Below are 24173 nucleotides of genomic sequence, written 5' to 3'. Positions count from 1 at the left end.
TTTTAATTTTTTTTATCATAGGTCATATTTTCCTGTTTCTTTGAAATGATAATTTTTGACTGGATAAAAGTCTTGTGAATATTACCTCTTTTCAGAGCTATATTTTTAAGTTTTTATCATAAATATTATTTTGGGACACAGTTAAATTGCTTGGAAATAGTTTTGTTCTTTCTGGGTCTTGCTTTTAAGATTAGGAAGGCAGAACCAGAACAGTATTTAATCTAGAACTAATTAGTCCATACTTCTGAGGCAAGACCTTGTAATCTATTCAGAGCTTCGAGAATTACAATGTTTTCTAGATTGGCAATTGAAACCAGACACTATTCCCAGTCTTGTGTGATCTCTGCCTACTGTTTCCTTTAATCCTTTTGGGTGTTTCTTTCCCTTGCCTGAGAGAGTTTCCTCAGAAGCTTGTGGTGATCTGCTGAATACTCAAGTTCTCTCCCCTTACAGCTTGTACTCCTTGCTAAACTGCTCCATGAATTCTAGCTGCTTTTTTCTCACAACTCCATCTCCTCAACTCAGGGCATCAGCCAAGTCCCTTTGAGGTTGCTCCTCCTTAGTTTGGGCTTTTGTATTTTTTGTTTTTAAATTTAATACTTCATTCTGAACGAGATTCTCATAGGGATCAAACTATTTTTAGGATGGGAATTAGTTTCCTTTGAAGAAAGAATAAAACTTTAGTTCTTTGGTCACCTAAAAATTTTTAAGTAACTTAAAATATGCCACAATTAGCATTGGGCTCATAACAAATATCTGGCCATTTAGTAAATGAATCCTTTCCAATTGTGTAAAACTAGGATTTGGCACCTGAAGACCTGAGTTTCAGTCCTGGCTCTGTGACTTATAAACGATAGGACTTGGAACAAGTTACTAAACCTCTCTGAGCCTCAGTTTCTAAAAGTATAAAGTGTGCCAGTCTTTCCTTGCCTATGCCTTTACGTAGTTATGAAGCTGATACGAGATAATAGAAATAAGAGAACAAATATATTTTGCTATTCTGGACTCTTTGTAAAGTCAGTACTTGGGCTTTTTAGGCTATCAGTTGAGGAAAAGGATCTTATTTAGATCACAATATGAATAAGTACTCAATCATTACAAATCAATTATATATGTATGACTATTGCAGAGACTTATAGATGAAAGTTACCCTTATATGTGCTTTTTATCTCTGTGCTAGAACAGCAAGTCTAGGTAATATGACCTATATCTTTTGTAACTTGAAAAAGTATCTTTAAGACATCAATCCTTTTATAAACAATATATTTTGATAAAGCACTTATTTTCTCTTTTATACTCAATTTTTAATTTTCTCACATGTCTCTCTGGTATGAGAGGTGTACCTTTTATATTTACAGGTTTTTTTTTTTTATGCCAACAAATAGAAATAATGTGGGCTTTGGTATCATAGAAAAACTGCATTACAGTAAAATGTTCACTTCTTTGATTCTTTCCTTAAGAGCCAGAAAGTGAAATTTAAAAAGGAAAGATCAAATCAAATAATTAAAAATGACAGAATTTAAGACTAAATATGTAAAGCTTCCCTTTTATGCAACATAAATTTGAAATACAATTTTTTGAAAAAGGGAGGAGTCATACTGAACCTCCCACTTAGTTTAATTAGTTAGTGATATACTCATACCTAACTTTGTTGTCTTTTGATGGCACAAAGTTCTTGAACACCCCAAACTTTCCTCTCTAACGTATCCTCTCTCCCTGTACTAGACTGTAAGAAATTCTCTCCATAAATTCTCTTCCCAAATTGTGGTTTGGAACCACTTCCACGAAGGTTAACATTGTGTGAAGCTAGAGGGGGTTCTTCTTACTTCTGATCTGAGACACTGTGAGGACCAGAGATGAGTCATGCCTAGTCCCCTTCTGAGGAGGCTTCTTTTCTAGCTCTTAATATACTTGGCAGTTCTTTGTTATGCTGATCACTCCTTGAGCCAGAAAAAGAACTTCTGAGACCTTCTCCAGTCACCTAAGCTTCATGACTTCAAGTGGGAGGCAGTTTCTGCTAAGCACTGAATGCTTGTGTCCTCCCTTCCTTCCTCTTGCAAATTCATGTATTGAAGCTCCTAGTACCCAGTGTGGTGGTATTAGGTGGCAGGGCCTTTGAGAGGTGTTAGATCATGAATTCAGAGCCCTAACAAATGGGATCAGTGTTCCTATTATAAGAGACATGAGACAGAGGACCTCTCTCAGCCATGTGAGGACAGAGAGAGAAGTGAGCTGTCTAAAAATAGGGAAGTGAGCTCTTACCAGATGCCAGACCTGCCTCTAGAAGCGTGAGAAGTGATTGTTGCTTAGGTCTGCTAGTCTATTCTCTTCCTGCTGTAGGACACCAAAGTAAGACATCCTCCTGGGACTCTTGCTCAATATCCTTTTCCCTCCTCACTATCATGTCTTTCTCTATTGGGTGTGCTTATTTCCAGACTATCTAAGAGAATTAGATTATGACCTTTCCTTCTCCTGTTTTCCCTCTCTTTTCCAGAGAAAGACTCAGTCTCACAGGAGAAAGCATGACCACCCAAACAAGCCTGGTTTCATAAAGGAGCCATGCTGTTTGTAGGTCTCTGACTTCCATTTAGTTTTCTACTTCTGTGTGATCTGAAGTTGATTGTCTTGGTCATTTGAGTAAATTTACCAGTATATTAATCTCCTCTGACTAAATGAACTGTTAATACAAGCCTTGAAATGGAACCTTAAGCTATATAAATATGTAAAGGACATGCTTCTTTCCCTCCTTAATGGCACTGAGTTTTCTTTAGAAAATATAAATATAGGGTGTTGAATTTTGCAGTTTTAAAATGAGGTCTTGTTCGTTTTGTCTTAGGACTGAAGCCCCAGTGAGTTAGATTTAAATGGATTTGAAATACTAGCCACCTACTGCTTTACTAGTTTAAAGAGCAGATCCTCCTGACAACTTCCCCTTTCTGAAGTCATTTTCTGTTAATGAATTATGCAATATCATGTCTGGGATAAGGAAGTGAAGAACAACATTGTTGGTTTTCTGTCTGGCATATGCTTTAATGTTCATTAATTTTAGTTCAGTAGATGTTTATTGAATACCTACTCTGTGCCAAATTCAAGAAATCTCCATCTTAGAGGAAGTGAGTTCTTACAATACAGTTTGCTATTGGCCTGAGCACATGGGTGGGACAGAAGAGTAGTTGTCAGAAGTTCTTAATTTTATTACCAGAAATAAACTTGATTCTGTCATGTATAATTAGACATGAAATCAAAGCCTATTCACATGAACTTGTCTTAATCAAAACAGGGAAGCACTATTCGACAATCTTCTGTAAAGTGAATATTAATTTCGTTATTCCTTACAATATCCCTTTCTGTCTTTGTTTTCCCATTTCTGATTGATCTTTTGTGGGCTTCAGACTGCCTTGCCTGGGGCTGTCCATCAGGTAGTTAATGATCTGTAAGGAGTATTTTATGTAAGTACATATTGAAAACTAAAGATGTAAAGTATTTTGACATAAATTCTTCAAAAGTAAATGTTTTTGTCAAGCTTTAAGATTAAATTCTTAAACTTCATAGAAAAAAATCATATGTCAAATGTGTTCTTCATTATGAGAAAATGAAAGAACTCTTTGGAATGTTCCTAGGGGAAGCAGGTTTCAAGCCTTTGCTAAATATCTTAAATAAATAGAAAATAAATACATTTACTTTTTTTAAGCTCATAAATATTGCACCACATACAATGGCAACTTAAGTTAAAACTTCTAAAGAGTTTCTGAATTACAGAGGAGCTTGAAACCTGATTAAATAAAAAAGGATGAAGAAATCTTTGCAAGCTTATTTTTTCATGCCTAGAATTTAAGCTCAATTTTTAATTTGAGGAAAGATCAATATTGGGCTCAAATATTTACATGGAAATGTAGACATTTTTAGCAATCATTTACACCACTATGTATAACACACAATTTCTCTTGGTCTCAAATTCTCTGTTTCCTAAGGGATATCCCACTCAGTTCAAGAGGTATGAGGAAAAAAAAAATCCAAACACACAGTAGAATTTTATGAGCTTTACTGGTTGGTGAATGGCATGAAATCTCGAATTTCCATTTTTACTTCTTTTATTAGCAATTATACCTATACAAAAGTAAAAATTGCCAGACTTACTGACTTTTAATTGTAATTAATTAATTGTAGTTAATTAACTGTGGCTCGATTATATTTTTGATTGTGGGTTATTTAGCATAACTAAGATTTTTGGGGGGGTAGCAATATATAATTGTGTTACAATATTTTTTCTAAAAGTTGTATTAAAGACTTAAATTCACATATGTGGTTTATTTCTAATATTTGTATCACTGAGGGCTTTTTATTTAATTTTTTTTTCAAAATAACAATATATAGAATGGAGGGGAGTTGTTAGTTTTTGCTTTGCCTGAGTCCAGGAGGTGTGCATGCATGTATGTGCACATACAGACACAGACACACACTAATTTGACCCATGCCCTAGAAAGAAAAGCAGAAAAACAATGTCAGATTTCAAGTACAGTGATATTCTAAAATCTAAGCTACTTTTCAAGAAGTCAGAAGTGTTTAATAAAACAAACCCTGAACATCTTCATTAATCAAGCTAAGTGTGGCTGCTCCTGTTTGCAGCTGCACGACGAAAATACCTCAGCCCCCACCTTCTTTTTATCCTAACCCAGTTGGAGGTAGATGAGGCAGATGCTAGGCAAAGCTGTAAATCCTGTGAAATGTCTTTGCCCTCCTTTTTCTGCCTTTTTTCCTCCTCTGCACCCCCCCACCCCCCTTGTCTTTCTATTCTTCTCAGGCTTCCTGCTCCTCAATCCAAACAGGAAAGACTCTCATAATGACCCATTTATACCTGTTGACTGGCTGATTACACCACTACTAAAATGCCTTCACAATGAAGCATTACCTCAACCAGCCTTTTATCTCTGATTGTAGGAGAGGCTGATTCCTTGTTAGAAAAATTTTGTTTTCCTTTGCAAACTGGTGAAGAAATTGTTTTTGGAGTAAGATAGGAGGAGGCCCTTTGGAGTTCCTGAAATCACTGTTGTCATGGTCAAGCAGATTTAATTTAGTTTATGATATTTTCAGTTGTCCAAGCAGATGTTCTACATTAAGCCCCATAGAAGAAAAATTGCAGTGGACACTTGGTAAAAAAGTCAAGGAAGACTTTATTCAAGACTATGGCAAAGGGTGGAAAGACTGAATATCGAAATAAAAGACAGGAGGGTTTTTAAACACTGGGGTGAATTAGTGGAAAAGTATTAGAGGACATTGTGGGGAGATTGGTCACTGCAGTCACCTGTGTTGGCTCATTGATGAAGATCAAAGTTAGGTTCCTACCCTCTCAGAGAGACAGGGAGACAGAGGCTCTATCTTCCTTGATGATTACATTTCAAAGGGGGGATGGTTCCAGAGTCCTTGAGGAAGATATTCTTGGGTTGTTAAACTGGCAAGAGTCTGGGAGAAGATTTGTATCTCAAAGGGGCAGAGACAGAATCTATAATCCTGTCTTTTCTAAAATAAATGCTGTAAGAAAAGGGCGGTCAGAGGCATATAGTCTGGGCAAAGCCCGTCTCAAGTTTAGTCAAGCTGAGGAGAATGTTAAGTCTGTCTTGGTCATCACTTTCCACACTCTTCCCCTTTCGAACCCCACCTCCAAGATCTCTAGCCCACTGAAGAACCTTGTGAAGTGTCTGGTTCTTACTGAATTTGACTGAAGTTGACCTGATATCCCTGCATTATTAGCTTCTTCCCTTTGGGATACAAGTCTTACCCTAGCAGAGGTGTGCCTGTTGGCATTTATCCTACCTCAGAACCTTGTGTGCCTTCTTTCCTGATTTTAATCTAATCTCTGCCATCTGTTCCATATGCCCTCTGGCTTGGAATCACATACATTCTGTTCTGGGATACTTGACATTGTTTTCATTTGCATTTAATGATTCGACATATTGTAACTTTCTGTATTTGATGTCCTCAAACACACCTCTGAGCACAATGGTATTTATTCCTCTGGTTATAAGGTTTTGTCTCAAGTCAACATGATATTGGGCTGCATTCCCTTCATTAATAGAGATGTTGCCATATTGGGGATTCATATCTATAGTCACAAAATAAAGGAAAATGGGACTTGAGAGATGCAGAGCAAGAGGAAACTTGTGTTGTATCTGGGAAGCATCAAGCCCAGCAGATACATTATAGGCTTTTCAGAGAAAGCGTCTGCTGGTTTTTCAGAGTACAAGACCGCTGTGTCCATGGAGGAAAACCTGGTCCATACAAATTGATTTTAGTCTCTCCTAGGATTTTAGTCTCCCCCTTATCCCCAGTGGGAGAGTTCATGGGACATAAAGATGCACAGCAGCACATTTTCAAAAGCTTGGGTATGTAGCCTACAATAAGGCCATAGTTAACAAGGGCAGGCTTCGGCAGAACAGTTCAGGGTGAACGTTGGCAGTGATTTTATGTTCCAGGTTTTATGTTCCAGTTTGCATTTAGACAGCTTCAGGTAACACCTATTATTCCAACATAATCATTAATAGCAAAGCCACTTACTTTCAAAGGGGTCCTGATTTGGATAATAAATTATATGGTCACTTAAGCTTTGTCACCCTGAAGACTGATCCCTTCTGAGGGTCCTCTGCCAATGTGCAGTGAAGGTGTACCTCCTTATTCAGTCTCGCGGTTGGATTAAATTATCTCATTCTGTGTGTATCTGTCTCTCATGCACATACACACATACCCCCACATGTGCACACCACTACTCCAAGGGAAAAATGTGCCTTTTAAGCATAATTTAAGAAGAAAAATGTTACCTTAAATACAACATGATATAAAGGTCCCTGTTCACTGTGAACACAGAGCTTTACATTAAGATGCAAGGCACAGTTCAATCTCCAGTGGGGTTCACTGCATCGTGTTCTCCATAAACAGAGATGTGGTGGTGACCTTTTATTACAGAAAAATTGGCCAAAGCTTTGAAAATGTGAACCCCCCCCCCCTTTTTAACTGATCACATTTTAAAGCCAGTTATCCTCTCCCATTGCTTTCTGTAAGCAAAGGGTAACTGGAAAGATGATTTATTTTCCTTTCTTGGTCAGCAGCAAATTCCCAGAGCAGATAGGGCATGGATGGTGATACAGGAGGGTTATTCTTCTAGTTACAAGCGCACTTTGGTATTCACATTTCCCCAAAGTAGGAATTAAAGCTTAGACCAATTACCTAATTGGTTCTACTCACAGCTAAGAAGCAAGAGGACTGGAGTTCAAATCCAGCTTGGTCTAATGCCACAGCCTGTGTCCTGAACCAGTTCCCTCCCTTTACTACTGTTCAGAATCATGGCTTGTTTAATGTTTATCTTCTCCAGGAGGGCAGAGACCTTGACTTCCCTGTGTTCAGCATAGCACAAGTTGATAAATATATGAATGATTGAAGTCCTTCAGGAGAAGGAGAGGAAGTAGGAATGAAAGCTGGAGTTCAGAGGGCACAGTGTTGGATGTGAAAAACTAGGTCAAGGATGGTGGCTAGTGTCAGTGTAGGCTCACAAGGCATCAGGAGGATACTCACTGCGTGAGAACCAGTTTAGCACTGGGGGATGGATATAATGAGTAATAAGGTTCAATAATGGGGGTTTGGTGGTAGAACAGTTTGACAATTTTTCTGAACAGTTTCCTTGCCCCTTAGAAACAATGCAGGGCAGTGATCAAGATATGAGCTTCAAATTCAGTTAAACCTAAGGTTGAGCCCTTTAAAATATCTCCCCAAGTCCAGCAGAGAGGTAACTATTTTACATTCAGGATCCCATTTCATCCTCACAACAATTTCATGAGGTAGATACTGCTATTCCTTTTTTTATGACGGAGTTACCTGAGACTTTGGAGTGAAATAACTTGAGAAAAATCATGCATAATAAGTCAGTTTTCCAGTTTGGGTCTGTTTGACCCTAGAGAATGAACTCTCTCCGTCATCTTTTTCCTCAGATGGATCTTCATGAAAACATTGTAACCCCTGAGGTAAGAAGTTACCACCACTGCCGGGGTCCCATTCTATCCTACCTCTCCAAACATTGTTAAGCAAAATGTCATTTCTTATCTGTAGCAAACATTTACAGAATACTTACTGTGGCCATCTGCTGTTGCAAATGTTTTAGATATATTAATTAATTAAATCCTTAAAAACAGTGCTGTGAGGCAGGCACTATGATTTTGCCTTATTCTACAGACCAGGAAATCGAGATGAGATAACAGAACTTGTCAAAGGTTCTGCAGGAAGTAAACAGCAGAACCTGTACTTGAATCCTAATAGTCTAGAATTTGTGTTTTCAACTATTATGCAACTATTATGCAACTGGCTCTTAAAAGAAGGCAACTTGCTGAGGACTAAATCCTTAACTTAGCTACACTTAAAGCCATTGCCACCTATTGTACCTCTCATCCCGATGACTGTTCTCACAAAGATCATAGGAGTCTCTGGATTAGTAATAGCAGTGATGGTAAGAACAGCCAATAATCACTGAGCGCTGTCTCCATGCTGGACCCATGCTGCTCTTACTGTGAAGTAGGATTATCATTCTCGGTTTGTAGATGAGGAAACTGAAGCTTGAATGTTAATTTGCTCAGTCACCCAGCCAGTCACAGCTGTGTAGAAGCTGGCATCTGTTGGGTTTTCCCCATGAAACCACCAGAGGCTCTGCTGCCTCCCACAGCGGGCTGCTTTAGCTTCTGATTCATTAATTGGTTTTGCTGGGGTGGGGGGTAGCCATTGTATGCTGCCCAGGAGGACAGGTTGCTGTATATGCTCACTTCGCCCTCAGGAGAAAAAGGCCAAATTACCAAAAGAATAAAAGAACAGCAGAGACCCTTTCAAGAAAATAAACTCCTGGCATTCACTTGGTCAGTATCCACTTAGTGCTACATTTCACACTATGTCTTAGAGGCTTTCCCCCTTAAATCTTTATAAAGCTACACTTCAACACACCTGAGGACTCGATGCTTATAATCATGGCCAAGATTAAGCTTGAAGAGTTAAATGACATTTAGAAGATGTGGTTTACAAAAGCAAGATAAGTATTTTAGAACGTTCTATATTAGAAGTATTTCAATATAGGGTTCTGGGTGGTATATGTCCTATGGTTAAATATACACCTATGTAAGCAAAACAGTCAGGTTTGGGATGATATATGTGCTATGATTAAATGTATACCTATGGAAACAAAATGCAAACATATACCTTTCTGTGCTTTTATTAAGGATGTACATAAAATTACATAAATTTAAAATCACAGGTAACTTGGAGACATGCAGTCTAGATCAGGAAACTGAGTGAGGCCAATACTGCTGACTTCACTTGTCAATTTTCAGGCATCTTGCAAAATGCAAATGAAGCATCATCTACTTTACAAATTATTTCTTTATTTGTAAGTTATTTATAAGAATATTTATTTATAAAGAATTATTTATATTATTTATATAATATTTATATTTTATATATTATATATTATCTATAATATATATAATTTATATAATATTTATATATTATAAATATTATTTATAAAGAAATAAATTATTTATTTATTTGTAAATAAATTATTTCCTGCATGCCCCTCACTGGGTGGAACTGACTTTTTTATTAAAAAAAAAGTACATTCTGTGGCTCTTTTCATCATGTCCTCTTTTATCACTTTGTTTCCTTTTTGCATACTTGGTGCCCTCCTCTACAGCCTTCTAAGCTCTCTGAAAGCAGGAAGGGTTTTTCCTTTGGTTTTATATTCTGGAGAGACAACGCAATGCCTGGTACTGAGTCAGCACTGGACGAAGCTTCAGTGTGTGAATGAGTTGGCAGAGCTCTCTTGGTTAGCTAGTAATGGAGCACAAATGAAAGTGTGGATATTCTAACACATCCACCAGTGATCTTCTCATTATACTTTGTGACTTCTCTGTTCTAATTTGTATTTTGCATCATTAATGAATTCTCAAGTCATTTTTTAAGAGGACATTTTTCAGAAGCTATCAACAACAACAAAAAGCTTAATTGATGGAACAATGTAAAATCCTTATCCAGTGAAAGGGTAGGATGGTATGTAATTTCTCAAAGAGTTACTAGCATCTTCTAAAAACAAAAAGAAAGTCTTGAATAGTCTTCCTTAATGATTTCACTGATGATTTATATCCTTTTGATCTAGACTGACAATCAGAACCTGGATGTTCCATATTGAAATTGCTGAAGTGTAGAGGAAAGATAATCTAAATTTGCTTTTCATGTTATTCGCTGGGAACAAAGCAAATCTTCCATATGTGAGAAAGATATTGTTGAAAGGCAAAGATTTTGTTCATTCTTGAACAATACTGATTTCTTCTGTTTGTGGGTGTCTTGCTGTCTTTAAAGAGCACCCCAGATATAGAAAACCTCTTAGGATACAGTGGGGTATGGAATTATGAATCTGCAAAATTAGATATAGGAAACAGTAAAGGTTATCCTTGTCTTAGGGGATAATCATCTCTTAAAATTAAATGACTTTAGTCCCTCTATCCCTCTAAATTTGTGCATAGCACACCAGAGAATACAGTTTTAGAGAGGAAAAAATACTTAGAGAGCCTTCGAATTTTGCAGTTGAGGAAACTAAATTCCAAATAAGTAAAGTGGTTTTTCGAAGAATTGTCCTGACCAATATGGGACTAAAACCAAGGTATTCTGGTGGCAGGGTACAATGTCCTACTACTCAGATGAATAAGCTTTCATTGACTATGCGGGAAGTTTCTTCTATTATGTACAAATGTTACTGGCTGAGATACTTTTAGCTGACATCATACTCTTTTTCTTTACTACATGATATTACATCTTCTGTCATATATGGCTAACTTCCTTATTTTGTAGATAATAAATTGTGACTTAGGGAGATTAACCGATTTACCAAAGATTAAGTAGTTCATGGTAGTACTATAAATAGAAGCTAAGGCTTTCCACCTTCCTAATCCAGGGCTCATTGACTGTATCTCTCCTCCTGAAACCCGACTTGGCTCTCCTGTATAACAAAATTAAGCATATAAACACACACAGCCACAAAATAGCAAGGTCAAATGTTTTTACAATTTCTAATAAGTTCATCTAAGCCTGGACTTGGAAAAATGATTAAATTTACTGTTTTTTCCCCCCTCTTTTGAGAACCCTTGTAGTAATCCATTTATTTATTCATTTATTCATCAAGCATATTGATTTTTCTATTATGGCTCTCAAACTGTGCCTCAAGCTGGGGATTCAGTGATACATAATCATGAATTTGGGTCTCACAATTTAGTAGAGGGAAACAGAGATATAAAAAGTAAACAGAGAAAACTGTTAGAGGTATTGCAGAATAAGTAAGAAAATGTTAATCAGAGGACAGAGTGGTTCAGTCTACCTGAGCGTTGATTAACAGATTCATAGAGCAAGTGTTGTGATGTTATGAATCTGAAAGATGGGGTAGATGTTTCCTGGAGGTAAACAGTGGGCTGGGATAGAAGAGTGACAGGTAGCCAAAGCAAAGAGAGAATCAGATCCTAAAGATAGGATCTTAGTGGGGTGTGCTGCTAGAGTGCCTAGGAAATTGAGGCTGAAAATGTCAGAAATGGGCCCATGAAAGGATGCTTGTAGTTTGCCAAGAGTATGAATTTATCCTACAAAAAATGAAGAGCCAGGACTTGTTTATACCCTGGGCTTAATTCTAGGAAGATCTACCATAGTAGAATGCATATGTTTATGTGTGTGTAAGGGAACATGCTAGCAGTAGGGATAGCAGTTCAGGCCCCTTGTGGTTGTGCAAGGCATGGAAATTGAGGAGGCACATGGGGGTAGAATGAGAGGAATGTGGTGAACAAGATGTGGTGGTTAGGTAATCAAAGTGACATTGAACTTGGAAATTAAGAGAGCTGAGTTCTAATTATGGATCTGCCACTCTATAGCTGTGTGATCTGGAATCAGTGAAAACTGTAGATGTTTTCTAACCATGAATTTCCTTTTTGTAATGTAAAACGGCAAGGTAGGATTTTATCTCTATTATTCTTTAAGTCTCTACAAATTGATGATTGTCTCAGATCTCTGCATTGTATAAGCAGATTCAAGGGTCTAAGGAAGGTTGTCTTAGCCTCCATACTAATTATACCTAACATTTATTCTTCATCAAATATAAGCATCATTGGGAATGTCGATTCAGTTGATCCTCATTGCAACCCTTTATGGTAGATGATATTATAATTATCATTTTACAGATGGGGAATTTACGTGTAGAGAGTTGAAATAATTCCTTCGGAGGCTATCTTTTTGCTCTCTCTTTATGAGTCCATTCAGCCTGCTATAACAAAATACCAGAGACTGGGTGCCCTATAACAAAAGAAATGTATTCCTCACAGTTCCAGAGGCTGGAAATCGAAGGTCAGGGTGGCGGTGTGGTACAGTGAGGGCCCTCCTTTAGTTGGCTGATTTCATGTTGTATCCTCACACTGCAGAAGGGGTGAGCAAGCTCTCAGGGACCTCTCTAGTATCCGCAGTGAACGTAATCACCTTTCAGAGGTGATACCTCTTAATACCATCACCTTGGGCATTAGGTTTTTAACATTTATTTGAATTTCGTGGGAACATACACATTCAGACCATAGCACTGCTCTTTTTATTCACTGTATAAATTCCCTTAAAAGGCATCTGGACTGGGGCACCTGGGTGGCTCAGTGGGTTAAGCCTCTACCTTCGGCTCAGGTCATGATCCCAGGGTCCTGGGATAGAGCCCCACATCGGGCTCTCTGCTCTGCAGGGAGCCTGCTTTCTCCTCTCTCTCTGCCTGCCTCTCTGCCTACTTGTGATCTCTGTCAGATAAAGAAAGAAAAAATCTTAAAAAAAAAAAAAAAACGCATCTGGACTATACTTCCCTCCTTCCTAGGTCCATTAATAGGAATATTATTGCATATTCATTAATACTTGCTATTGTAACAGATATCTCTCTAAATCTCAACATAGCTTGAGATTTAGTCAACATAGCTTGATTCAACATAGCTTCTTTCTTGTGCATGTGAAGCCAGTCAGTGTCAGAGGCTGGATCTCTCTTTGATGTTGTTATTCAGGGATCCAGGCTGTTGGTGGCTCTTCTGGATCACCTCTGGCACTGATGTCTGAAAGATGAAGAGGTAGAGTGGCTGACACAGTAGGAGGCTTTCACAGGTCTGGTCCTGAAGAAATATAACTTCTGCCTACCTTCTATGTGTCACATACAAGAAAGAGTCGTCCAGTTGTATGCCCAGAAGAAAAGAAAAAGGAGGCTTGGTGAATAGTTAGGCACTCACTTTGGGAGCTGGGATCTGAGCCTCGAACATTTGGCAACAGAATCCTCACTCAAACCACTATGCTCTAGTACCTTTTGGACTTGATCGCTCTCATGGAATTGGCACTAATTAAATGGTTTTGTACATAAAGCAGGTTAACTTTAGGATGCAGGTTGACTTTATAGTGCATATTATTTCTGTGTAGTTAAGATTTTTGACTTCATACAAACTCCCTTCTCTGTTTCTCATTAAATTTAGTGACTTAATGAAGTAACTGACATTACTTTGAAGCAGTACAAGATCTTTTACTTTGACTCTCCTTTTTTGATAGGTCTAATGTATTGTACCCATTATAATGCAACTTAATCATTTCAGAAATTTACAGAATTTTAGATTGGAAGGAACTTGGAATGCTAATGCTAAGACTAGTCTGATTTTTTCATTTTGCAGAAGAGGAAAGATACTCAGAGACCTTAATGACCTACTCCATAGTACACTCTTCAGGCTCAGAGAACTATGCAGGAGAGCCCAAATACCCCATCTTTCTTTTTACTGCTTTTTCCACTCAACATGTGATTTTCCTCAAGAAGCACTTGGGCTGCACTGCCCTCCCTTTAAGGGACACTTACAGGAATCTGATTAATCATAAAAGAACAGCATGACTCTTACAGTTTATAGGAACTGGGGATGTTCGGATTCTTCACAGTTTTCCTGTATATGCAATTTGGAATTAAGCAGAAAATCTGCTTTTAAATCTTTGACATTAGAAACCTTTTAAAAAGCACAATGGAGATTTTCCTGTCTGAGGAATCCGAGATAGCTTTGGGGTCATCTCTGGAAATGTCACTTTTCACACTGAAGGAAATGTAGAAAGGGAGACTGTTGGGTTGTGCACTTCCTGGATCCTACTTTGAAGGTAGAAACTTGTCCCCTGCCCTTAAAAGTGGTGACAGAGATACTTCTGCTTGATAATTAGCTTTTGTTAATTAATAACTTTAGTTTAAAAAAGGAGAATTACCCTAGTCAGCACATTTTTGGGGGTCAAAGTACAGAGATCTCATCAAATTACCTCATGAAAAAAGAGGTTCGTTGAAATCTACTGTATAAAATATTTCAGGAATTCTGGAAAACTTCAGGAAGCCCTGGGGAAGGGCAAACACCAGGACAGCTTATGGGACTCCCTACTGTCTTACCTCTGACATCTTTTTGTATCTGTGCTTAGTTCCTTCTTCTGCCTACTTCCTTGGAGTCCCATCACTATGAGGTATAGACCCATCTCTCCCTGAGTCACCTCACTTCTAACGCAACATATTCCTTTCCATATGGCAGGTCTGTGACTTTAGGTTCAAATTTCCAGACGGATGTATTTGATTTGTCCAGTTCCTGTTTTTGAGACACAAATTACAAGCAGAAGTTCTGGTAGTTTATAAAGGGACTACTCTTCTGTGAGACTTGCCTTCTTCAACACCAATTCTCATTTAGAAGATGTAGAAGACGTTCATGATTGAGCTGTGGGGCAATGAGTCTAAAATTCTCTCAAGAGTGAATCTTCTGTTCTGCCTCTTTCTCTTAAAACAGACTGGGGGACATCATCTGGTTGAGAGCTTGCTTTTGTTAATAGAGACTTACCATTCATTATTAGGGTTATTATCCGTTAGTGGCAATCTTTCCCCCCCATGTTTTTATTTTTTTCATGTAAAAATGGAGCAGTTTTAGAAAACAGACTCTGTAAAAATGTCATCAGCACTTTGCTATTTCCTCCCTGATCATTTTGACTTCATAAATTATGTGAACTTTTGAAATTTCATTGAGCTCTTTAAATAGCCATTTCTTTTAATTAGATTGCTTCAGCATGAAAGTCTAAAAATGTGCCCTATTTTCTCATTCTAATGAATTAAAGTGAGAAATTAGCTGTCTCAAAAAGTTTTTGTTTCAGCACATTTTTTCCATTCAAAGTGATTTACAGCAACCTAAATCCACTAACTAGCCTGCATTTCAGATGTCTATTGGTGCATGTAGGTGATGCTTTATTTCTGCTTAGAAGGTGTAATGCAGCCTCTCTGGGGAGCTAGTCAAGCTGGGTAAAACTATTAAATAGGAGTGTACGGAGACAAACAAAATTTTAGAATCAATGAGACAAATCAGAATACAAATAAGAGCTGAAATCTAATGGAAAGGAAACCAAGCAGGAACAAATTCACAACTTGATGCTGAATTTACTCTTTTCTGTAGTTTAAGTGTCAAATTAAATATTTTTTTACATGCATCTCATGTCAACACAAGTATGTTTATAGATTTTTTTAAATGCAAAATCAGAACTTTTAGAAAATGTAGATAATTTTCCCTAGCAGCTATGTCTTTGTAACTTTTATGTTCTATCGTTGTGTATTCACTAATTACATTAATAGTAAAAAACAAAGAGAATTAATATTTAAGTAATGCTATACAATTTAAAAGCAGTTTCATATGCTTGGCATACAGTGAATATTCAATAAATGGTAGCAACTGTCATCATCTTATACATCGTTTCCAGAGTGAATGAATGATTCATATGTACAGAATGTGATATGCAAAGTTTTGTGCTCTTATTAACCTAAGGCCAGCAACCACTACTCAAGGTGAAATGATATGCATAAATATTATTCTACTAAGTACCAATTTTTCATACCTATGCATTTATAGTTCACAGGTGATGAATAAAATGTGATCATAGTAACACATGTATAAATATACATGGATATATGTAATTATAATTATGCATGTGGGCATATAGTTTTTAAAAATCTATGTAAGCATATGAACAAAATCTTATTTAATTCAGACTTTTCCCTCTGTAGAAGTTCCTTTCGGTCGGTGAAAAAGCAGTTGAAAACAACAAACGTTTTGGCTAAGATGCCTTCCAGGGAGAATATACCAGTCACAATAACTTTAGAAAACTTTTCAGAAATCTTGAGACATGTTTTAAGAGGCAGTATCTTAAGGGAACATTTCTGGGGGCACTCAAGGGCTAATGATCTTATTGTTGAAATGAGACATAGGGTGATAATTCTGGAAGGCCACAATTAGAGCTGGGTAAAATTCAGTATCCCCATTTTTTTTAAAGATTTTATTTATTTATTTGACAGAGAAAGAGAGATTACAAGAAGGCAGAGAGGCAGGCAGAGAGAGAGGAGGAAGCAGACTCCCTGCTGAGCACAGAGCCCCATGCGGGCTCAATCTCAGGACCCCGAGAGATCATGACCTGAGCCGAAGGCAGTGGCTTAATCCACTGAGCCACCCAGGCACCCCTCAGTATCCCCATTTTTATAAGAATTAAACCTCTGTGTCTCTCCCGTCCTTTCACAAAAATGTAGGAGGCAACCCTTGGTGTTCATGCATCACATCCAGGCAACGACACAGACGACAAGAAACGTGGTTTTTGTTCATTTGTTAATGACTTGGGAATTGTGACATGAAGAAAATTATTTGTTTGTTCTTTTTTCATTTAAATCTTCTCCTGGGGTTCTTGCATCATTTTAATATGATGCTAACTGTCTGTGAAGCCTATTCTGTTAATTTGGAAAGCCCTAATATTTGATTAGTTTAGTTTATCATGAGCTCTGTCTGAATCTATATAGAGAATTGCAGTAACTGCTGGAATTTCCTACAGTCTCATTAACCTTTTAAAGGAAAACCACAGGAATTAGTTTTACCTTCTTAAATTGCTTGTTTACCATTTATTAAACACATACCACATGCTGAACAGTTTACATGAAAAATTAGTCTTTGTCTACAAGAATCTGGTTATCCTAAGAAGTTAAGATATGTAGACAAGAAAGAACACTCTACATATGTACACTTATGCCTTGCTCAGGTGAACTAAATTCTGCTAGAAGGTTCAGTTCTCTGTTTTGAGGTATCTTGTTTCACTTGGCATATATTAAAACATACTGAAGTCAATATTCTTCCTACCCATGCCTTAAACTCTTTGAGGATAATATTACCCATCCATCTACTTACCTATCATCTGTTCTATTTTAAAAAGATTATCCCTCTCTCATTCCTCCACAAAAAAGCTTTCAACTTCAGTTTTAGTAAGAACAGAGGCTGAGATTTTTTTTTTATTAAGTCCCATTTTTCACCAGGAATTCTACCTGTACGCCTGTACATTTTCTTTTCTTTCTTCAATGAAGGGAAAGGTCATGGCAGCAAAACCTGTGTCTGTCAGGCTTGCTCTTCCTGGTCAGCTTCATTATTAATCTGTTCACGTTTAGTATCATGTGCTCTGAAGAGGAGGACATGTCTGTCAGTTTTCCCTGGGCAGCTCCTACTTTACCCTCCTCTTCATTACACCTTATGGGCATCATTCTTTCCTCCCTTCTCCTCAAACTAGAAAGCATACTTTCTTCACAAGAGTCCTCGCAAACCAAACTTAGCCAAAGTAAGTATCCAATTGTGGAATGACTGTTTACATTTCTTTAAACGATATAAACATTTTTCTTTATTTTAAGATTTTATTTGTCAGAGAGAAAGGGAAAGCACAAGCAGGGGGAGCAGCAAACTGAGGGAGAAGCAGGTTTTCTGCTGAGCATGGGGGCCCCCGTTTGGCTCCATCCTGGGATCATCACCCAAGCCCAAGACAGGTACTTAACCAACTGAGCCACCCAGACATCCCCAAACATTTTCTCCAAACGTTTTTTAAAAATATTCCTTTTGCATTGACTTACACAAGCTAGAATAATATATTTTGAAATACCATGCTTTACTGGCTTATCCTCTACTTAATGCGTTTGGGAAAAATATATCCTACTAAACAAGCTAGGAAGCAGTAGAAAGTATTTCTATGTCCTCGGGTGAGCTAAGTTTTGAAACAGTAACAAAAACCACCTCAAAATTTTAGAGGCTTATAACAGCTTAAGGCTTATTTCTCATTCATAGGTCCATCATGGTTGGTGGAAACTCTATTTCAGGTCTCTTCAGTGGAAGACTCCGGTTGATATAGTTTCTAGGATCAGGAACATACTTGGTTGCTTGGGCTGGTGGGGGAAAATGTGATGACTCACACACTATCTCTTAAGCAGCCACACAAACTGATATCCTTTGCTATTGCTCATAAGTGACCTTTGTTACTTCAGCTTTCACTTCCTTGGCCAAAGCAAGTCATGTGACCACACTTAAGGTTAATGGAGTGAAGAAGTACAATATTACCATGTATCCAGAAGGGAGAGAGCCAGAAATATTTGGTGAACGGCACTAATGTTTATCAATGGTTACTACAACTGCTTTATCCTTCTATACTTCAAGAAAGGTAGAAATGAATTTTGGTACTAGCATTGGCAAGGGGAAACCAGATGCAGAGTTTTCACCTGCCCATTCCTTTCCAATGTGTGATAAAACCTCCTTATAACAAGTAGTGAAATGGCCTTTGTGGGTGCTGAAACAGTGCCTCTCCTCCCAGGGGAGAGGTCAGTGGAATGTCACTGTGTCCTCCCTGGTGCTGCCATACTGTGAAAGAGAACAGAACTCTTGCCACCTCAGGCTGTCCCCAGAGCTGTCTCAGCTAAGTGCTGGGCTGAATAGCATCAGTATCTCAAGAAGCCCTAGTAATCTCGTCGTCAGCCTGGATTCTCTCCAAAGATTAGTAGGACTGACCTCGTGACCTACAGCTTTCTTTCCCTAAATCACTATCAGAATTCCAAGTATCCCCAGTAATGGTCAAAGAGATGTTCATCTCACGCTGCTCTGAAATCCCCCACCTTTTCCCATCCTCTGCTGTTTAGAGTGTTCCAGCCAACTCCCTGCAGGCGATCCCACCACTCCGTCCCAGGAAATTTACTTTGCCTCTTTCTGAGAGACCTGTTTTATATCTGCTTTCTTCTTTTCAGTCCTCTCTCATATGTCATAGAAAAAATAGGTGAAATCAGATAAGAAACTGCCTCATCTCCTCACCACCTAATCCATTCACACCTACCTGCTTCTGTGGCTACACATCCCACCTTTACTCTTGTTAAAATGGATTATTTCCACATCAGTTTATTGTCAACCCCCCAAGTGCCCTGAATCTCAATTCCTTTTTCCTTCTCAAGAACATTCTTTTGTAATTACCTATTTTCTTTCCTATATTGTGCATTTCTCTACCAGATCATTCCAGCAAGCAAGCACGCCGTTACGGCATTCATTAAAAAAGATTCCCTTGACACCATGCTTCATTCTGGCTATTGCTTGCGTCCTTCTTCCCTTAACAGAAAAGCTTCTTGGAGGAAATTTGTATAATTGCCCAGTTTTACATCCTATTCTCCAGGAAACTTACTTTAATCATGCTTTTATTTTCATCACGCCACTAAAATGATTTTTACTGTGATCAAATGCCAACAATAGCTAACACAGAGAGCCTACTATGAGGCAGGCGGGGCTCTAAGTACTTGAGGCCTATTAACTCATTTCATCCTCAAACCAACCCTGTAAAGATGGTGCTGTTAATATTCCTCTTTTAGAAAGGGGAAAAAAATGCTACTCAGAGATCCTAAATAACTTGCCCAAGGTCACGCAGCTGTTAGCAGGAGTTCAGATTTGAATGCAGCTACTCTGGTTTTAAAGGCTATGCTCTTAATTAGTACATGGTCTTACTTTTTTAATGGACAGGGACTTCTCTTTGTTTATTGAACCTTTCAGCAGCACCCCCCACAGCTGATGGATCACTCCTTCTTGAAACATTTTATTTTTTGGTTTTCCATGCTTTCATCCCATGTTCTCATTGTATTTCCTCATGTGCTGGTATTTCCTTGCTGGTCTCTATTGCTGGCTCCCCATTTCAGACTGAGGTTTGAAGGAACTGTTTCCCTTCTACTCTTTTGGCAATCTTTCAAGATTATTTGGTTCAGTCTGTGGTTCAGTCTGTGATCACCTGTGAGCCTGGATTTCTTTTTCTTTCTTTCCTTTTTTTTTTTTTTTTTAATTATTTATTTATTTATTTGACAGGGAAAGGTGACAAGCAGGCAGAGAGACAGGCAGAGAGGGAAGAGGAAGCAGGCTCCCTGCTGAGCAGAGAGCCCCCATGCGGGGCTGGATCCCAAGATCCTGGGATCATGACCTGAGCCGAAGGCAGCGGCTTAACCCACTAAACCACCCAGGCACCCCAAGCCTGGATTTCTTAAGTGTGTATCTGCACCCGAAGTCTCTTCTCAAAGCTCCATTTCACAAATGTTGTTGCCGATTTATATCACTACTTGGGTGCCTTTTAATAGTCTCAAATTTAACACTGACAGCACAGAGCTACAGGTATTTTAACCCAACCCAGCTTTTGTCAAACTCCCTATTCCCAGGCCTTTTCTATCTGCCAGAACCACCCCCCCCCCGCCCCCTCCCCCCCAGAGTTCATGTATAAATAACATACAGTGTGATATTAGTTTCAGGTATACAATATCATGATTCAGCAGTTCTACCCATTAATCAGGGCTCATCATGATCAATGTGTTTTTCACCTTTTTTATTCACCCCCTATCCACCTCCTCTTTGGCAAACACCAGTTTGCAGAACCACCCACTTCTAACTGCTCAGGACAAACTGAGGAGTGACCCCATTCCCCCTTCCCACAGAGCTCATGTTCAGGCTAATAGCAAGTCGAACCAGCTCTGCAGAGGACTGTTCCTAATCTGCTGCTTCTCCCCAGCTCTGCTGTTGTTAGTGTAGCCTCAGTCATCCTCTGTCCCCAGGCTCTTGCAGCCTCTTCATGACTGGTCTTCCTCCTCTCCCTCCTGCTTCTTCAACCCATTCTTTAAAGGCGGTCTGAGCAAATTTCTAAAGCATTTAATGAGGTGTCATATCTACCCAGAGTATTTCCCTTGTGACATGAGTAAAATCCAGTTCCTTTATTATAGCCTACCAGTCCCTACTCCACTTTCCCACATTTTTTTTTCTTTTTAGTGTAACAGTATTCATTGTTTTTGCACCACACCCAGTGCTCCATGCAATATGTGCGCTCCCTAATACCCACCACCTCGTTCCCCCAACCTCCCACCTCTGCTCCTTCAAGACCCTCAGATTGTTTTTCGGAGTCCATAGTCTCTCATGGTTCACCTCCCCTTCCAGTTTCCCTCAACTCCCTTCTCCTCCCTATCTCCCCATGTCCTCCGTGTCATTTGTTATGCTCCACAAATAAGTGAAACCATATGATAATTGACTCTCTCTGCTTGACTTATTTCACTCAGCATAATCTCTTCCAGTCCTGTCCATGTTGCTACAAAAGTTGGGTATTCCTCCTTTCTGATGGAGGCATAATACTCCATAGTGCATATGGACCACATCTTCCTTATCCATTCGTCCGTTGAAGGGCATCTTGGTTCTTTCCACAGTTTGGCGACTGTGGCCATTGCTGCTATAAACATTGGGGTACAGATGGCCCTTCTTTTCACTACATATGTATCTTTGGGGTAAATACCCAGTAGTGCAATTGGAGGGCACTCATGAAAGAAATTGAAGAAGACACATTTCTGAACACAGTTCCCTAGACCTCGCAATTGCTCAACCACGCCATTGCCACCCAGATGACCGAGACCGTCCTAGGAATACACCACACATTTCCCCATTTCAGCTCCCTGTCATTTGTTGCTCCTTCTCTTTGGAATACTCTTCCTTTCTTAGATCCTCATAATGGATGCTTCCCTCTCATCTCAGGTCATCATTCAGATGACCTTACAGAGGTCTTCTCCGGCCCTCATAAAAATACACTCTCCTTCCCTCTTGCTTAATCTCTCTTTACTGCAGTTCCTTCCAGAAGCTTAAAATCTAGTTTTTTTTAAGCATTCACAGGGGTTTATAATTTGTTTTCTACACAGGAATATGACCTCTCTGAAGGTAGGCACTGTGTCCCTCCTTTTTATGGTTATATCCCTAGTACTCAGAACCATACCTGAGGTATGATATTGACTCAATTAAAATGTGATTAAGTACGGTACAAAGAGTTAGCATAATGACTTGTACAATACAATGCAAAACACTCAATAAATTAAACCAAACCGAATCATCCTTAGCTAAGAAAATATTTTCTAGAGCACAAGAGTCTGACTCTCAAACTTTTAACTTTCACAGAGATAGACTTGTGTTTCAATCAAACACAGAGAAATCCCCATTTGTATCTACAGTGGTGGGAAAATCTTTGCGGCACTGGAAATGGTATCTCTTGACAGTTCAAGAATCCCATGTCAAAGTCATATGTCACACCCAAGTTTCTTGGTCTTGCATGGAGGAATGGACAATATGTGTGATTTTTTTCTCTCTTACAAGATCTAAGGAAGAAGTCTAACCTGTTTGCACAGTAATATTCATCCCCAAGGGGAAGATTAATATAAATATATGATGTATTGATCTCTATAAAATGGGCCTCAATATGTTTGTATTATTAAATAATTTCAGATCTGGTTTTTATATCACATTTTTAAAAATTTCTGAAAGGATTGTGTTTCAAAAGATATTTGATTTTAAACTTATTTTTAGCATATAAAACTTCTACTTTATTGTTCCAAAGTAGGGTTAATACTTTGAAGGTGAAATGCTACACCCACCCCCCAAAAAAAGAAAGAAAAAGAAGGCAAACTAAAAACCTGCCCTAATGTGATAAGTGAGGTCCACAAGTCCCAAGTATCCAACCATTCAGGAGCCTTACTGCCAGGTTAAGTGGCTGGGTGGGGGAAGCCTTGCAGCTTATTGGATGGGTCTCCCAGGCTAGATATAAATCCATCCACATTCTGGCTATGGTTGTTGGTGGCAAGATGGGAAGAAAAGATTTTAGGGGCTGAAACTGCCTGGGACTTCTAGGAAAATGGCAGCAATTTCAAGAATCCCGTTAGTTAATTCCCAGGGAAACTGGGCAGAGGAATACTGAGGAGATGGGTTCCACCCTTTACCTCCTTGCTTCCTGAAAAGAGGTTCCCTGTCTGGCTTCTGTGCTTACCCCTAGAAGAAAAACATAACCTTAACCCTCCCCTAACCCACCACTTTGAGAATAGGTCTGCTTTTTGCACCATTGCAGGGCACCTTGTCAAAGGGTTTGCCTTTCTTTGATTAACATGTTGGACAAAAAAGTCATATGCAAATAAGTAGTGGTTTTTGATGATGCCACATATTGTCTCTATATTTCAGACTGTTTTACAGCTCATTCTAATCTGGTCACTAATTGTTCCTGCTTCACCAAGCATTTACTGATAGAAATGGTCCTTGCACATTTAGAAAAGAAATCAAATCTGCATTATGGAGTCAGCATCATTGTATTTCTAGTTTCATGCATGGGGGAATCTGTTATAGAGCTATATTTAATGTACATCTAATTATAAAGGGGGGGGGAGAAGCCAAAGCTTTCTCAATGTTGTCTTATCTCTTATTTTTGTTTGTGCAGCTCATCATGTTAAAACGGGCACTTGCGAAGTGGTGGCACTCCACAGATGCTGTAATAAGAACAAGATAGAAGAGCGATCACAAACAGTCAAGTGCTCCTGCTTCCCCGGGCAGGTGGCAGGCACCACGCGAGCAGCTCCATCTTGTGTGGATGGTACGACTTCTTCCATTGCTCATGGTGGTCATATAGGTGGGGACTGGGTAGACCTGGAAATCCACTATAATACTGTTGACTGTGGTCAATCCTGAGGGATCATACCATAAATCATGTGGTTAATGAGAAATTATTGATCAGGGGGAGGGGCATTCTGAAATCTAAAATCCTCTAGAAGGAGGTCTAAGACCTTATTCAGTTTTATAACGAAAGGCATTCTAGGGAGGTTCCAACAAGTCCATGTGCTTCCTACTTTGATACCATCAAATACTAATTTACCAGTGAAAGGTGTGTGTGTGTGTATAAATTAATTGGGAAGAGAAAATAAAGGCTTAAACAGTATGATGATGTAAACCCATGGGTGGTTC

At 38.7% G+C, this 24173-nt stretch overlaps 1 protein-coding gene across 5 annotated transcripts in view; it reads left to right on the top strand.

The window, feature by feature from the left end:
* TAFA2 (TAFA chemokine like family member 2) overlaps positions 1–24173 on the top strand; it is a 483266-nt gene that overhangs the window by 402286 nt on the left and 56807 nt on the right. For all 5 annotated transcript variants that reach the window (XM_082742525.1, XM_082742527.1, XM_082742528.1 and 2 more), the window contains exon 3: positions 23653–23805. In XM_082742525.1, the coding sequence (XP_082598651.1) occupies positions 23653–23805 (153 nt within the window). The remainder of the gene's footprint in view (positions 1–23652; positions 23806–24173) is intronic.

The sequence above is a fragment of the Mustela nivalis genome (genome assembly GCF_964662115.1).
Source record: "Mustela nivalis genome assembly, chromosome: 7".
Lineage (NCBI taxonomy): Eukaryota > Metazoa > Chordata > Mammalia > Carnivora > Mustelidae > Mustela > Mustela nivalis.
Note: the sequence above shows the minus strand (reverse complement) of the source record. Positions and strands in the feature narration are given on the sequence as shown.